This window comes from Homarus americanus, unplaced genomic scaffold, assembly GCF_018991925.1.
Source record: "Homarus americanus isolate GMGI-L3 unplaced genomic scaffold, GMGI_Hamer_2.0 scaffold14072, whole genome shotgun sequence".
Classification (NCBI taxonomy): Eukaryota; Metazoa; Arthropoda; class Malacostraca; order Decapoda; family Nephropidae; genus Homarus; species Homarus americanus.
The window spans coordinates 68338-86987 of NW_024754528.1; the positions used below are offsets into that span (position 1 = coordinate 68338).

An 18650-nucleotide genomic window follows, 5' to 3' on the forward strand; every position below is an offset into this window, starting at 1 on the left:
GCGTTGTGGGGGGTCACCGGTGGGAGCACAAGGCCTGACAGCGTCAGAGTAGAGACGGAGAGGATGCCCAGTAGTAATTGAGTTAGGAGACAGCCAGGACTGCTGTGTTGCAGCCAGGTGAGGCCAGGCAGGGGCAGGTGTTGTTGAAGAAGGCGTTGCTGGAGACAGAGGGGACGCAGAAGGATGTGGCTCGGTAGGCTGGGGGAGAGGTTGAGGTTGAGGCAGCCTTCGGGGAGGCTTTTCTCCTGGGACAGATGGATGTTTGAGGCATTGTCGTGAGTCAGCATTGTGCCAGCCACCACAATTACAACACCTGGGGTCAACAACATAGCCCACACCACCCCCATTGAGGTGGTCTTTGAATTTTTGAGTACAGATGGAGGAGTGATGGTTACGTGAACAGAAGCAACATCTGGGACGATCACGTCGGCAGCAGGCGGTGAAGGTGTGACCTCAATGGGAGCAGATGACGCAAAAAGCAGGCCCAGGGTGATAGGGTTCTGCATACAGTGGAGGGAGGACTGGGTGGGCCTCAACAGTGGTTGGGCACTCCCCCCCCCCACCTTCCATTTAACTATGACAGCTGCTTGTGGGGTCTTCCCACGGTAGTGTCAACGTATATGAGTATACGTGGATTAAAGTTACGAGCATCTTCGACTTCAGCATTTAGGGGTAACTGTTTAACAAGGATGTGGCAACATTCCGCTGCGTCAGCAAGTGGAGGCACGAGGACAACCCCGTCAAATCCAACAGTACTGAGTGTTTCATAGACCTCAGGTGTCTGACACTTGATAAAGTTACGGTTCTTACCTTTTCGGAATTGAATGGCGAGACCGTGTTGTCCAATTAAACCGTTCCTCGATGGTTTTCAATGAGTCCTTGGGGAAGTGCAGATGCAATTTACTTGGTTGGTTGGCAGAGGGGAAGCTCGCTGCCCTTGGCATTGGTGTTGCCACTCCAGCAAGTGTTTCCCATAGAAACATTACTGTTACTATCACCGAGATCTGACTCTTGCAGGGTGTGGGATGCACTATGACGATCCATCTCAGAAATGTCTGTATCCATGAGAGGGGAGGACGCCTCTTCTGGGGCGCTTACGTCGACCCCGCCCCCCCATCGCTGGCAACACTTGCCGGCGAAGGGGTAGGTAGAGACTGAGGTGGCCTTTGTGTGACGATCGGGAGGACAGGAGCTCCTATGGGCACACGTTTGTCTCCTTATGTGGTCAGACCGCGACTGGGGATAACTACAGTGGCAGTGCCCTGCCCGGGGTCACATGCCCAGCCCTGGCTGGCTGCCTTTGCTGCGTCAGGCATTTATATGCAAACAAGCTCCCCTTACTGCCACCCACCATCTCACTACTCTATAAGTATAGAGGCAAGCACGCCCAACAAGCATGACACGACTTACAGCCTAACATAGTATTTGTTTATGGGTCATCCTACTCATTACTGCTTGTGGTAACAATAACCATGTGTATGGGAGAGTGTCTTGTTTCTTGATGTCTCTCAGGTATGTAACTAGTCCTTCTTGCTCGCCATATTAAATGAATTTAACTGGGTTGAACTTTGTTAAATATATCAGCGTTCATGTTTAACATAGTTGAAAGACATACAGTATGCACCAAGTAAAATATAATGTAACTAGACATTGTCTGTGTTGATGTCATGCGTCTTCCTTGCCAGACGTGTGATAATTTGTATTTGAGTTTAAACGTTTCCCGAGTCTCTCCATCATCTCTCGGGCACGAAAAGCGTTGGGGCTGATACTCGCAGCTACCGGGGAACAGTAGTTGCCTACCAGCAAGATGTCTGAGGCAGGATGTTTCTAATTCAATGAGATTAAAATCCGATTACGGGCGCACTAGGGAAAGACAGTGACGGAGTCTACCTGACGCTACTAGTGAGCTTCATTTGTGTTGCAGTAAACACCAGAGGTGTCAGCCTGATGTAAACTAATCTTGACTGGTGCCAACGATTATTCTTTGAATGAATATGATTGGGGGCAATTAGCAGGAATATAATTGTCCCAGGTTGAGTATTGAAACCATAAATATTGCTATTTCTAGTCTCTCCTCGACGTACGACGGGGCTCCATCCCGACGACCCAGTCGAAAATACATAGAAATTCTAAAATGGGTCTCTATTTCTTCTCAGCACCACGAGAACTCTCACTTTTACGCTTGCCAGCCATTCTAAAGGCAATTGCAAAAAAAAAAAGTCAGTACACAGCGCAATCACTAACGCTGGACTCGAAAATACGTAATGTGAAAAATATTTTATTCGACCATGGCCGTCATAAGTCGAGGAGAGACTGTACTATTAGAGTTTGTGTGTTGTGAATAAACCACCACTGTATACACACAACCGAGATGCTGGTATATGTGCCTTATAATAGACTGTTGCTCTAAATAATACCATAATTCTGTGCTATTAGCAAGTGTTAAAGTGACCATCTTTATTGTCAGAGATATAATATAATACCCTTAAGGAGGTATAAGTATTAAATGTTAATTGAAGATCTAGTTTTGTGATACAGTAAGACCTGGTGGTCCATTTTTGTCTGAGTGTTGCAGTAAAGTAATCAGTGATTGAACCTAGCTTTTGTTGTCATGAATAAAGGTTCAAATTGTCATACTATTCACATTTGCTTTTAATAAATATTGATTTAGTAGAATGTGATTATAACCGCTCCTTCCTTCCCAAAAAATAAACACTAACTCATGTGCCTAAGCTTGTCTCTTCCCCTCTTGACAATTATAAATAAAAGCCTGGGTGATGGCAGTCTACTAATATGTAAGTATAATACTTATATTAAGGTGTAATGCTAAAATGATATGGTTTTCCTGGGTTAATCTACTGAACAAAATATAACTAAGCACAGCTGAGAATAAAAGAAAGAGGAATTACACATACAATAAGCAATGAGAAAGGCTTAATAAATAAGAGAGAGTTACTTAAATAATTACAGGAAAATATAATGAACAAACAATGACAGTGAAAGAAATAAATAAGAACAGTGAAAAGAAAATACTGTACTTAGAAAATAACTTGGAAAACATTGTAGAATTACAATAACTAAAGAAAATAAATAGAAAAAATTAGCAGTAAACCAGAAAATAAAAGATAATGTAACAAAGGAAATTAAAGGTGATACAAGATATAGTAACAGACATAAAAATCAATACTTATAAAAGTAAACCTCTTACAAATATTGTCAACTGATAAAGTGAGAGTTAACAGAAATCAATTTTATTATAATTTTCCCAACTTATAAATATTGTTAGCATCATCGAGTAGTTAGTGGGAATAAAGTATTGAATTTCCCACCTTGCATTACAACACTAGTGAAAGTCGTTAGGTAGGCACAAGATCTTTGTCTCGGCCGTACTGCAGTAACTTATTTGTGCGATTCATCTTCTCACAATGATCCAAGATTTTCAGCTGTCACTTGAAACTCCCAGGTCCTTTTCACACACGATATTTACAAAATATCGTTACTCTTAATCACCGTCTTATCCATAACATAATGCACTCCATCATTAATCACATTTTTGAAACCTATGAACTCACAATCCAAGATTTTATGAACTCTGTACTGTATTGAAATTAAAGATCTCATTTCTACTTTGCAGTCTTATACCTTCCATAAATATTACTTTAGTACACACTTTTATTATATTTTATCTATTCCACTCGTTTTTAGGAAATATTGTTGCTATTTTATTCATAAGAGCTTTGTGTGTACTGTACACATCTTTCATGCACTGAACTTAGGATAATTCACAATGTCTCTCAGGCTCAATTCACAAGTTCCACAACATCATATACCGTACAAGTTATTCCAACATTGTAAGGGTAATAATTATGGAAATTGTATCGACCTGAAATGTGATGGAACTATATACTGCATAGTATACAGTACTATATGGCTTGAATAAAATCCTTGTTAAAGGTACCATGTTCTCTTAGTTGGATAAAGTACCTACAATGTGTGGAGGATACCTGCCATTTTTATATTATCTGGAAGAGCGTCATGGAAGATTTAAAGAATGTGTATAGTGCACAAATTAATGTAAAAAAAAAATATACCAAATGAAATTAAAGGTTCAATAAGTAAACAACAATCTTTGCCATAATTTCATTAAAAAGGAAACGGAACAGGTACTTTAATTTAGCATGACCAGAAATGGATCACTTGTGGATAACCACTTTTGAGACAACCAAAAAACAAAAAGGTTAATAGTATTATAAGCAGTTTGCCCTTGATTAAGGCAGAATCTATTGAAGTGAAAGAACAACTGAAAGATTAAAGCTGTGTTATCGAGAAGCAAAAATTGTTTTTTAATGACACCAATTCACTTGCCGAGTTCCAGAAATATTAATGCTTCACGTTCACATTTTGTTCACTGGTTACTATGCAAGTTATTAGGGAACTGCTCCATCCATTGTGTCTGTGTGCAATATGTAAAAATTTCCTTATCAGGAAAAAGAACTTTCAATAATTCCTCTATTTCTTGAGATCTTCAGACTGATGAGAGGTGTCCCAATACATCCAGCCTGGTCAGTTTATTTTATATTTTTTTATTTAACCAAGTTGGCCTGATTGAAGAGCTTGCTGGTAGCCACTCTCTTTAGTTTGTTCCTGCTCCAGCTTGATCATGTCATCAATGCGGAGAATTGTAATTGCCGCTTCTGTGGCAAACTTTAGCTGCTTCAACTTGCTCATTGCTGGTTCAAACACACCAACCTTCTTGTTGTCTCGTACCTGACCTGAAGATTAAATGATAAGAATTAACAAATTAATCAGTTGGGATTGGAATAGGCAAAATTACATCCAACTGTGAGGTCCAAGGGAAAACAGCATCAATATTAATACATTAATAATAATAATATTGAGGCCTTCTGAAGGTTCAAAATTTTATAAATACCTGTATAAAAATGAGTCATTTTTAATATGCTTACAGTTACAAACAACTTTCAGAAAAGTAATTCATTAAGAAGTGAACACATCTCACCTTCTAAGAGATTCAAGCCATAATATTTAAGCTGTGAATGTTCTGTTTTGATCTGTGAGGAGTGATGGTAGGCACGTAATTTGGGCACCAAGTCTGTGGCATCCTTGGCAGCATTTACAGCCAGTGTGTTGGGGATTACCAACAGTGACTGTGCAAATGCACCAATGGCCAGCTGTTCCCGTGAGCTCTGTTTGAAGGAGAAAAATCATAGGTTGATAATGAAAACACCAAGAGTTGTGTTTGTAAAGCACTGATGCCCCTAATGAGCCTCTGGCCCAAAAACCTTAGAAAATATAAAATGAGTAAAAATCAAGAAAACTATTAACTTGGTGAAATAAAATGACCTTACAAATGAAACACAAATTTTCAGTGTGGAAAATAATTACTCACCAGGCTGGTAGCAAAGCTCTCCAGATATACTGAAAGTGCAGCCTCCACAGCTCCACCACCACATACAATAGCATTGCTCTCCAGCACTCTCCTCACTACACACAATGCATCATGAATGGACCTCTCCATCTCGTCACAGTAAAAGTCGTTAGGACCCCGCAATATTATTGAACTGGCAGACCGGGCAGTTGGGCTGAGGGGCAAAAATGAATATCGTAAGTGAGTATAGGAATGAATACATAGAAATGGATACAGCACTTCAAGGAACTAATTAGACTGACTGACATGCACATAAAAGTTAACCAAATATAATTCAATTAACAGAGAAAATTTAGAAGTCTGAGAAGCAGTGTATCCAATCATCAATTTTAAGAGAACCGTGAAATCTCTATACTCAATGTTGTCATAACATGCCTTGTGTACTAACCATTCCCATAATAAACGGTGGTAACCATAAAACACTGTACATTAACCACAAAATGCTAATAAACCCCAAAATGCTCTAAGTAAATACTGCACAATATATCACACGAGTCACACTGAATGTACTGTACTCAAAACATCTATCACCTCACACACTTTCTTGGTAGTGGTGCTGTGAATGTGAGGTCCACAGGAATACCAGGACATTATTTCTCAGCACTTTATACTAAAAAATTTAATAATTTCAATCAATGATAATGATAACAGCTTCTATTATAAATGGTGAACCTAGGAACACAGTCAGCGAGAGGGCCATGTATGTTGACTTGCTCTCAATTCTGCTCACACATTGCTCTAATAAAAAATTAAATAAATAAATAAATAAACTTAATATGATGTAAGTTATTATTGGGCTTTATAATGCATTATTTAGGTTCTAATTCAATTATATAACTTTCTATGCTTTAGAAGTTTAGATATAGGCTACTGTATTATTTTTGTAGACCATTATTGCGTCCATTTATATAACATTTTACTTCAGTAGTCGGCGTTCTGGGGTAAGTTCATAAAATAAGGAGAGTCATGTCAGACTCCTGCCCATTTCATTTTACTCTTGATCTGTACTAATCACAAGAATGACCAATATAGTGAGTAAAGAAATGGCTTTCCAATGACTGGTGGAAGACTTGGTTTGTAACATGTCATTTGACTGGACACACAACTTTGCTCTTTTTTTTCTTTTACATGTAAGGTACATGGATGATGAGGCTAGTCTATTGGGCAGCAGATAAATAAGCAAATATTACTAAAATGGCTCATATTAACAGTGCTAACAGCTGATTAAATGTTGGATTGTATATAGTTCACTGTACAACAATACAGTATTTTCTCGATTTAATGAACTCATTTGAGTCGCCCCTCTCCGTTAAATCGAGATTTCCGTTTTTCTCCCGATTTGGCTAACTAGTTCACTAAATCAAGCGTGATATTTGGCGAACTAGTTCACTAAATCGAGCGCGATTCCATTAAATTCCGTGCCAAATGCGCCACTTAGAATGAGGGGTTTGTTTACATCCGCTCAGCCTATGTCCTGCCGCCACCGCGTGTGTTGTTCACTGTTACCTCTCGGTCAACTAACTAATGTGCTTCGGCATTATGCCAGAAGTCTCAGAAAGGATGTGGTGTGGGGAACAAAGTCAAAAGAGTGTGGCTATCAATTGGAAAAAAGTTTCGAAATTATAGAAAAAATTTAAAACAAACACCGAACCCCCTAGCTTAAGGTAAACCATGAATAATATTTCTAATGGTTCTATGTACAGTACATATCATGTGTCTGAGGTGTCTCTGTAGATGCGAGTGTATTGGAGTAATTAATCTCGATTTAGCCAACTAGTTCACTAATCGAGAGTTCGTTATGTCGGAGTCCGTTAAATCGAGAGTTCGTTATGTCGGAGTCCGTTAAATCGAGAGTATACTGTATTTTGCTGTGAATGATAAGGGTCTATCAGACAGCCCCCAAAATAAATCATGTGGTCTAATGTTACTCATTCCCTCAAATACATGCTCCTTGTCTTCTTCTTCCTCCCTGTTGATATATTCCTGTCAATTGTCTTTCTTTAAGTTCTCCATTCATTTTAAAATCAGTGTGCCCAACATTGCCTTTTCACATGCTGCTGGTGATACACCTGGTGTGCTCCTTATCTGTGCACAAACACATGCAAAAATGGGGCTCATGGTCAGGGCTCCATCCATACACCATTGCCATACAATGAATATGATATTAATGGCCTTTTGTGGTCAATATGACACAAACGAACTGCGAATGGTGCCTTTAAATTTTCTTGGTTCAGCTATTGTCAGTGTTATACACAATGTGGGATAAATTAAAAATAACTGAATTTATGTTTGGGACAACTCGAACAACCCCTTTAAGTTTTATAGGCAGGGCTCTGGCCAGGGCTCTGGTGTTTTGACAAGTGAAGCACCTCTTCTAATGGTCCCATGCTATCAGGGCCTAATCTATCCTCTAAATATGACCTTATCTGTGACCATGAATAACAATGATCCCATTAATGGTGGGCAAAAACTTCTTCACAATTATTCTCATTAACATTTCAACATCAAACTTTCAAAACATTCATGAACTTAACATAATACTTTTCTCAATCATCTTAATCATTATCTCAAAATGTTCATATACAATGATAAAATCTGAAATTAACAATTATTAATTATTTATAAAACTTGTCCTCTGTCAGTGGGAAAATCTATGAACTAATAATTTTCTTTACCCTTTAACTAGGATGAGTTCATCATCACAGATGCGTTCCTGAGATACTTCTGCGGCCTCTCCGAGGTTGCCGACATCGAAGGATTCTTCTCCTTCCATATTACACAAAGTGGTCATGAAAGTTGCTCCCGTGGCCTTGGCTATTCTCTGTACAAGAAATTTTTCCATACATGCTTTTGTTCAACTTCTCTACAAGAATGTTATTAACACAACATAAACAAAATTGCAGAAACACCTTAATGTAATGGTATACAATAATACTGAATTTTGGTACAGACAAAACTGTAAGGTAATTATGCATAACTCAATTTTAAATGTGTTTTATGTAACAGCTAAGCCTTAAGTTTAATTTAATAGTTTCTCTTGGGGATGAAAGGGTGTGTTACATACCACAAACATTTGTACTGACTACATTAAGATGCTAAGCATAAACGGTTCTGCAGCAAACAGAGAACCTACCTTTACTTAAGGCAAAATTTAATACAGGTATATGTCATTTATGCGTGTGTGTGCGTGTATACAGTACGGCGACCTGTGGTGTAATAGTCAGCATGCTCTCCTCGCAAGTGGGCGGACCTGGGTTCAATCCCAGGCAGGGTGAAAGTATAGGCAACTTTCTTTATGCCATTTGCCTCTGTTTACCCAGCAGTAATTGGGAACCTGAATGTTAAACGATTTGCAGATCGTATTCCGGGGTAATGGTTAGCCAGTGCAGTTGGCGAGTTAACATAAGAATGGAGGAAACTGTAGCGGGCCTATTGACCCATACTGGGCAGTCCCATTTACACCCAACCCCTATTGCTCATATATCAATTCAACCTATGTTTGAAGCTCTCCAGTGTATTCGAGTTAATGATGATATTTGGTAACTTGTTCCACTCGTCCACTACTCTATTTCCAAACCAATGTTTACCCATTTCTCGCCTAAATCTAAATTTGTCTAATTTAAAACCATTGCTACAATTTCACTCCTGGTTGGATAGTTTGAGTACCTTTGTTATATCACCTTTGTTTAGCCGACTTCCATTTATAAATCTTATCATATTGCCCCTCACTCCATGTCTCTCGAGGAAGTGCAAATTAAGATGCTTTAACCTGTCTCTGTGCTCTAGGTTCCTAATGCCCAGGATTAGTCTTGTTATTCTCCTCTGAATTCTTTCTAGGGATTCTATATCCATTCTGTAGTGCGGTGACCAGAACTTAACTGCGTAATCCAAGTGAGCTCGTTAACTTAGGGTGTGGGTGCTTGTGTTAGCGACAGCTTCTACACCTTAAATAGATTCACGCCCAGGTAGCACCTTGTGCCAGCCATCCTCGTTACACGAGGGGCAACCATCATTTATTTATTATAATACTGTACTGTATATTATACAGTACAGGTATATAAAAAACTGAGTTGCAAGTTACAAAGCTTTCAGTTTATACAATACATTAATATACTGTAGTTTTGTTAGTAGCTACATGTGTGTTGGAGGGATATCAGCACATTCAACTGTTTGTGTAAACAATGTATTTTCTAGTAAGCTTGAAAAGTACTGAGCAAACATATTAATATATTGTATTGATTATCATTTTTGTTTGATTTACAAGTACTGGAGATATCAATATGCATGTCACACAGCACTGTATTGACGCTGTGTTCAGTGAGAGGTTACTGACGCATCTATACTTAAAGAAAGTTTCATTATGTATAATAAACTTCCACAAATACCTAACATTACAACAATCAAACATATGTTATGTACAGTTCATATATTAAATTGAATGATTATCTTTGGATGTAAAATATATAAACTTGCAGCTTAGTCTATTCTGTTTAGCTCAGACATACAGTACAGTATATACAATACTTAAACAATTGGAATGGAAGATGTAAGTTTTGTTGTAAAAAAATTCCATCTTTCTGGATCATCATCTGCTACAATTAATCTGGTAATACAAGTACTACTGGTCTTTATGATGTACCAGTTAGTATGTCACACCAGCTGCCTTATGTAGTCTGTGAGACATAAAACCCGCCTTGACAAAACTATTTTAGACATACCTTAAGGTCAGCCTTCTTGCAGCGTCTGACAGCCATAGCACCAGCCTCAACAAAGTACTTCAGACAGAGGTCATCTATACCTCCCGTGGTGAAGATGACATTGGCTCCGGTCTTCAAAATTTTCTCAATACGTTCCTAGAATAAATGGAATGCCATTTTATCAATTCATCAGTACACATAAATCCCCAAACCACTTGAACCCGTGGTCATTAATATTCAAAGCAGTCAACGTTCGCCATCTTACTATCAAAAGGTTCCAAGGTCTCCCTTTATCTACCTTAGTAATATCAGATTCTCGCTGCCTGATGGCCTCCAGCTTTACAGGGTCATTCACCAGTACCTGGATACCAAGCTTCATCTTCTCCTTGTTAAGAGAAAAGTCAAGGCAGACAATCTTGGCATTGGTAATTTTCTTAATCATGGCTGTAAGAGAAAGATTACATTTTAATGTTAATTACATTCTTTCCAGTCAAAAAACAAGTCGCTTTAAATTAGTTCATATTCAAAACTACGAGGTAAATGTTGTTGCCTAGCGTGCAATGAGATACAGCTGTACCTAACCTACACTTAAAGTTCTCTAATTTGACAACGTTTGGGGATCTACAGTAAATAAAATAATACAATTACCAGCCATTTAAAATTTAACTAATAAGATATTGTCAGAATTGTGGATGATTTAATAACTGCAGTGTAATAAATTTGGGTCTCAATGTTGAAAATTATTTCAATTCAACATAAACAAAAAATTTCTGATTAATGCAAATTAGAGAGATTCCAGTGTACTTCTGTGACACCTACACATTAACCCTACACCTATATATGACCCATTACTGTATAAAACATCAACTTTTGGCTCTGCTCTGGTAAACCAAACTACATTATTGCTCTCATTTTTTAACAACAATTCATATCAACAAAATGAATGAATACACAGTAGGTTTCAGGGTATTTCCACATTAATATTGTTTCTGCTCCAAAAACTCACTCTGCACTCCCATTATAGGAGGTCTCTACATCTCATAACATTACTTACTTCTTAAATCTACTTTAAATCATTTACAGTATACTATAACTTTTACTGTAATATAATAAATCCCAAATTAATAGACTGAATATGTGAGGAATGAATGGTCATCAATTGTGGACAGGAAGTTCACTGAGGTTAACTACAGACCAGTCCCGTACATCATGCTTGAAAACCACAACAAACTATCTTTTACACTATGAGCAGTCCTACACAGCACCTACAAAACACTCGGTAAAATGGTACTGTACTTAAAAATTTCTTTAAAAATAGGATCAATGCAAACTATTAAAACAGAGAGGAGCTAGTGATCCAAAGAGAACCAGGTAACCACAGAATAATAAATATACAGTGAAGACGACACAGAGAAACTGGTAAAGGTATTGGGAGCAGCAGCTGTTGCCAGGTACCACACTGTAAACATTTACCAACTCTCATTACAGCTACACAATAAGTGTAACGAAACTTAACCCTAAGTGTTGCAGCAAAGTGTAAAGATGTACAGAATTACCGAGCCCCAGATGCAGTTACATCCATAAATGTTGCACAGTTAACATCACCCAAACAGGGAGGTACTACTGCCTCGGATGATATTGGAAGCATAATGTGTTGTCTAATGGTATACCCTGCTGCCATATGTGACCAAGTCCCAGGTTGCTGATCTGACTTTCTGCCTCATTTACACACAATTGTAGGGTCTCAATTGTTTCTCTTACTATTGACAAGACAACATACATATATTGTTTCTCACTATTGATCTTTTTGTTTTGTTTTTATTATTGGTGTTATTATTATTATTTTATTTTTAATTTTATATTATAAATTTTATTTACAAATTTTATTATTGTTATTATTATTATTACATTTTCGTCCCCCAGGCCATGATGTGGGTCAATGACCTGTGCCCAGGTGGGCTACTCCCTGTAAAAAGACACTTGGTTTTGATTTAACAGGGTAGCCAGTCATTTCCCTGGTAGCTTACAGTTACCAGATCGTGAAATATGGTTAGTAACAAGTGAGAACTATGAAGCTATTGTGTGTTGTATGGCTTCGGAGGTCAATGGACCCATTGTGTTATGGACTCATTTATCAATATTATTCTACTGTTTATAAATGTGAGAGACAGAGAGAGAAGAAATGCTTTCAGAATAATCTGATTCAGAAGAAAGTACCAAAGAAAGTTTAGTGAAGATAAAAAACAATTGAAATAAGGAAATCAGCTATGAAATAAGAACGGAGGTGGAAAACACCAGAGTGGCAGTCCCACTTCTGAATCACACAGGGACATATCATGCAAGTGATACCACTGTTTCTTGCAACTTCAAGAATCTACATCATGGCAAATCAAAAGGCAATGCAATTTCCTTGTTCATAAATTTGTTGTATATTTATTTTCTCAACCTTCTGTGAGATATGTTAATTTTAATATTACTGTACTACACACGGAAGTAGACTCAATGGCACCAGTGAAAAAGTAAAGTTATTTTAAGTTTGTATGAAAATTATGCTAAGTAAGAGCTCTACTATGGCACAAAGTAAAAATCGAAATACAGGTAATGGATGGTTTTAATGGACCCAGGACCTGACCCCTATTTTCCTATCAGTTAAGATCCATGAACACAACTCTCTTGAGGAAATTGGGACAAAATACTGATTAGAAATTAGGGTTTACCAAAAGCAAAACAATTCCATTTTCTAAGCAAGGAAAAACAATGAATGCAGCACAATACTCTTGACTTAGCTTACCATATGATGCCACTGTGCAGTTCAGTGCATAACCTGGGACAATAATGGACTCTGTGGCTGAGCGACCATGGGCCTTCAATATATTGACAGCTTTGATGGGATACCTGTAGCCACCCTTGCCATCTGGGGTGCGCACAGCCATGGCAGCATCCACCACCATGTTTGCAAAGAAATCACTGTCTATGGAGATAACCTGAGGAAGAACAATAATAACAAAAATTATACTAAATAGTTTCATACAAATAAATTACATCATAAGTAAATGAATCTTTTTTTTTTAAAGTATTTTGCAGCGGGGTCAGGTTCTAAAAATGGCAGCAAATCCGCAAATAACATTTGCTGACCAGGGGGGGGGTTTACTTGTGCAGCTTCGAGGGTTTACTGTACTTAATTTAAAATCTTTCCAAATACTTTGAAGACCAACTAAATTTCTAAAAGTGTAGAAGATCTGGCGACAATAATCATGATGACAGTGTAGTGTGGCAGGTAAGCAGTAACAACTACTTTTCCCTACACTTTTTGTATGAAGTTATCCAAAGTTCCACTACCAACCTTAGATGACATAGAAGTTCTAGCAGCAGCGACGATACAATCTCTGCCCAGTTCGTCTGTGTTGATTGTGAGGTTGTTCTGGATGTACCGACAAGCTTCTCTATAATGATAAAAATTGTAATCAAGATTCATTAAGGGGAAAGTATTATAGTCTTTCATTTTATCTATAATTAGAGTACTGTACAGTACATAGCTACACACCCGATCTATACTGTACACTGTACTGTATACATGAGATGCACATTTCTACAAAATAATTAAAGCTTGAGAAACATACTTGCAAGCCAGCTTGTAGCCAGCAATGATAGAGGTGGGATGGATTCTCTGCTTCACCAGGTCATCAGCAGACTTTAGCAGCTCTGCAGCAATGATTACGACACTGGTGGTGCCATCACCAACCTGAGAATATTAAACAATATCAGCATCTATCCTGAAAACCTGTAGCATATAAATAAGAGACTTCTAAGCATGAAAAACAACAAACAATGCATATTTATGAATAATAATGTTTTCAGTACTCTGATCTACCTAGAAAATGTGACCAAACCGAATAATTTTATCTGATATTTCAAGCTCTTTTATTTTTCTATCAAGATCTTTGTTTCTAAAGCTCCATCTTAATGACAAATGATTATTGATCTGTCTTGACCCGATATCATGGTTAATGATGGAGAGGGAGGACTTGACCGACCCCACCTAGTTTTTAGCTTGTTGCCTGAAACACAATTTCTTAAAGGCCTTACTATAATCATACACAATGCCAAAATGTTAAGTGTATAAATAACCATAAAAAACTAACTGCACTTGACTCCTTTACACGAGGAATAATTAAAATGCCGCAACATTACACCATCACCAAATTTTTGTACCAATTGCAAGGGACATGGTACTACTATAGCAACAGACATGTTGACAGATGACCCCAACTAGGTACAGTGCAGTTTATTCAACAAAGCTATAATGTTTTATGTAAAATTGAATGTGATGCAAAGTAATGTTTAATTTTACTGTAGAAGAGGACAGTCAGTAAGCATGTGTAATATTACTGGGTGGACAAAAGATGCAAAAGTTGTGTTATAGAAATTGAGTTAAAGCATGTGCTGTTATCATTGAACACTATTCTTTACAAATCAACAGATCTCTGATTATTTAGCAATGACCGCCAGTCACTCTCACAGATCTTTTGCTTAACTTATGCTGAAGAAAAGTTATGAGAGAAGATAAGAGACCAAAATACTGATACTATAAGAAAGTGAAGACAATATAAAAAGTTATGTCCACTATAAGCAAACACACACCCATGAGTTATATTGTTGTTTTAGTGACTTGTGTGCAGCAGTGAGCCTTACCTCCTCATCCTGTAGCTGCGCCAGCTCCACCAGGACACGTGCAGCTGGGTGCTCCACCTCCAGCAGCTTCAAGATGGTGGCCCCATCATTTGTAACAGTCACGTCCTGTACAAACACATAGTTTACAGTCAAGTTTAACATAAAATCTACATTACCTACAGTTTCTAATTTTTATTGGTAACATCACTGCTTTTCTTATGGACCTGAACTTGAAAAACAGTATTACAAAATGAAGGAATGAATTTATGTACTGTAACACATGATTGGTACTTTGTATTATGCACAAGTGGTCAAATTAGTACAGTAACAGGTGTATACAGTATATGCATTTATCTCCCCATTAGCCGGAATCCACGATCCCCGGAACTCTCCGAAAGCTTGAATGGAAATCGCGCTGGAAAGTTTCCGGGAATACTCTCTCCCTTCTGGGTCTCCGAACGAGTTTCCGAGTGAAAACCAGGTGCATTTTTTGGAAAATTTTCAAGAAGGTTCCGAGAAAATGTCTCCAAGCCTCTCTGTTTTGGGCATAAGAATAAATTTTTTGCGAGTTCCGAGAGATTGCATCATGTTCCAACGTGTCCCCATGTGGAGGCCGAACTGCTTGGATCACTTAGTTCATATTCTTCTGTCATTATAAAAGGTTGTTCTCTCTCTAGCTGCTGCTTTAGCATAAAATGTGTTATGCAGCACTACATTACTGTACCAGGACACCATCAGCCAATAATACAGTGTTAAAGCAGTTCCCACTCTGTAAAAGTGCATTGGAAATAGGAAGGACATCCAGCTTGATGGCAACCAGGACACCCTGCTATCAGGTTACGGCTAACTCATACAAATGTAGAAAATTAACAAAATAATGGTGGTAATGACATCTACCATCTTGGTTTTTACTTAAATGGATGAAATGTAATAATCTTTCAATTACTGTAAGAACTTAACTATATCATTCCTAAAAATGTATCAAATTAATGACTTCAAAGTTTTTTATACAGTGCAAATCAAACAAATAATTACTACAGAAAGGTATTTTTCTCATACTTACACCAACATCATCAACAATCATTTTATCAAGTCCCAATGGACCCAACGAGCTCTTGACAATGTTAGCAACTGAACTGGCAGCAATGACTGTAAAGAGAAGAACCACAATGTTATTATTTTCTTCATACATGTACCAAGTTCATCTACCCTTTAGCAAATAGCTATGCCTTTACACGACATGGAGGAGGCATTTAAAATCCACATAAGTCCATGTAACTGAAGCAAGTGTGTTGGGTGGGTGATTAGTTTTGGACGTTACATCTAACCCCCAAATAATATTCCCAATTTAACAACCCCACAAAAGTTAAAAGCAGTGGAAATTATTTGAACCTTGTGTACAGTTATACCACATCAGGTAAGATTATGCTGGACTGTTAAAAGCCCTTGTGGTGCTTTAATCGACCAATGATAATATACCATGTGAAGCTGATAAGTTACTAGATCATTCTAGGATCATGTTAGTTTTCCAACCACCTCCTGAATTATCCAGTTGTGTGAGAACCAATAACATTCCTCTGTGATCCTCCCATACCCTCTGCATGCCATCCCTTCTCCTCAGTTACACTTCAGTAGTGATGAAGACCATTAAGGCATTGATGTAATAATATGCTATTATTTCAAAGTAAATTTGACCAAATTCTCAAATGTAATGACTCTCAGGACCTGATCTAACCTCTTACCCGAGTTCTCCCTGGACCCCCGGTGTGTAAACCTAACCTAACCCCAAGAAAGAAAAAAGAAAAGAAAAAACACAAATGAACCTCAAAACGAAGCTGAAATCAAAACGTAGAAAACAAAAACGATATGAATTTCTGACAAAAATGTGAGCAAGTCCATGTGCACAAGTATCACATGAGATCAACACTTCCTCTGATTGGCTGAGTAAAATGTAAACAATGTACAGTATTTAGATATCCAAACTATGTGATTTCCGACATATATGATGGTCCAAATCGCTCAAATCACATCAAAAACCACCAGAAAAACATATTTGGATATCTATCCTAACCAAGCCTAATTCCTAAGATTCTCTGGATGACCGAAACTAAAATAATACCAAGTTAGGTTAGGTTATGCTGTGTTAGGTTAGGTTATGCTGTGTTAGGTTAGGTTATGCTGTGTTAGGTAAAGTTAGGATTGAAATTATGTTGGTAAAATTTGCATTGTCACACTTTACTGAGGTTGGAAGAACACCATGCGATCGAAAAAATGTTATAGTTACTTCGTTTTATTTCCAAAAAGCTCGCAATCAGCTCCATATACTTTAAGTGACACCCATCGCAGACTTCCATGGTCGGAACTGAACTTGAATTTCGAAATATGACCCAAAATAAAACTCGAATTTGATTGGGCCAAATATACCGCGAATTAAACCCAAAATAATTTTAATTGGTTCCAAAAACAAACGCGCTTTTGATTGGCCGCGTGACGTACGGGAACGCATGCTCGTGATGATTTTTGAAGGAGACGCAGGAGACGCGCAGTGCTGGAGGTGAGGCAGGCGATAATAGAGGAAGATTAATGGAAGAATATAGAGAAAATTTTGGATATCTCCGTTATTATACACTTCCTCCAGTTATGTAATAGATGAAAATTATCTTATAATTAGACGTTTTATTGGAATATGATAAGAGATTAGTGGTAGGAATGAACGGTGTGTAAAAGCAATAATACCATTGCTCCAGTACCACCACAAAATAACATTAAAACATCAATTATCAGAAAAGCTTTATAATTCCTATCACAACAGTCTAAAATCAATATTATTAATCAAGTTTGTTTTATACTTTAATGAACTAGATTCATTTAATATACTAACCTGAATAGACCTTAGATTCTTAAATGGTTAAATTAGTATTTTTATCTAACATGTGAGCTACACCACCAATAGATTCCAGTGATATACATGAATTAGTATTTTTATCTAACATGTGATATAATAAAAGAGACCAATTTACAGTAACAAGGGTATACTCACCATTCTCAGTCCTGACAGAGGTACCAGAGGATCTTTTACCCTGGATAGAGAGTACTGAATCAGCCGTCATCTTGAACTACTATTTCCTTCTATCTCTTAAACCTTCTCTGTCCCACCTCGCTGTCTCTCTGCCGGTCTGACTCACAAACACCTATGTACCTATAATAGAATCCAAATCTATATAATAATGTCATAAAAAGAATTCAATATCTTATCTATATACTAGCTGGGTTATAGAGGATCAGATACTTCTCCTCCCTCATGATATACTTTGGATTCTTCTCGAACTACTACACCAAATGTCATGTTTTTTGGTCTATATTTTGAATTCTATTGAGTCTAATTTGTTAATTCTTGGGGAAAAGATTAATTATATAGGGAGAAGTATGAGCCATGGGGTATATTGAGTTAATATGTACCATGAGGTGTGTATTGTGGTTATATATATAATTTTCCCGGGTTTAGCTTCCATAGAAAACTAAGTTGGTTAATATGATAGAAAATGAAGCTTTAAATGGTAGACACTAATATAGTTTATGGAACAAAATTGGTGCTACAATAGCGTGTGGTCTACAAAGATATATTTAGTTTTCTACAAGAACATGACAATAGAGTGTTAGTACCCTAATGGTAAATCTTGTTAATAACACTGAACTACTGCATGCGGAGACACAACCTGGCATCATTGAGGACACCCAGAGTTTTAATCATCTGAACTACAGCTACAGAAGATTTGGGAGCATCTTAAAATAAAGTAAGTCCAACAATTTGCTGTTAAATTGGTTATGCCTATAGG

At 37.5% G+C, this 18650-nt stretch overlaps 1 protein-coding gene across 1 annotated transcript; it reads right to left on the reverse strand.

Moving 5' to 3' along the window:
* Positions 1-4126: 4126 nt before the first annotated feature.
* On the reverse strand, positions 4127-18012 carry LOC121855815 (T-complex protein 1 subunit alpha-like). The gene is made up of 12 exons (XM_042350933.1): positions 17855-18012; positions 15878-15963; positions 14836-14940; positions 13764-13885; positions 13487-13586; positions 12935-13127; positions 10442-10587; positions 10165-10299; positions 8122-8267; positions 5408-5600; positions 5018-5204; positions 4127-4772 (listed from the first exon to the last, which is right to left on the reverse strand). Exons 1-12 carry the CDS (start codon positions 17922-17924, stop codon positions 4588-4590), a joined length of 1668 nt encoding a protein of 555 aa, XP_042206867.1. The 5' UTR covers positions 17925-18012; the 3' UTR covers positions 4127-4587.
* Between the last annotated feature and the right edge of the window lie 638 nt (positions 18013-18650).

Bases quoted from the DNA above. Each gene is read 5' to 3' on its own strand.
- LOC121855815 (XM_042350933.1), bottom strand. From the start codon at position 17,924: ATGACGGCTGATTCAGTACTCTCTATCCAGGGTAAAAGATCCTCTGGT. The intron at 10,588-12,934 runs GTAAGCTAAGTC...TTTCTCTTACAG, and splicing joins CTGCACAGTGGCATCATATG to CCATGATTAAGAAAATTACC. The intron at 5,601-8,121 runs GTAAAGAAAATT...TTTGCCCCTCAG, and splicing joins GAACTCATCCTAGTTAAAGG to CCCAACTGCCCGGTCTGCCA.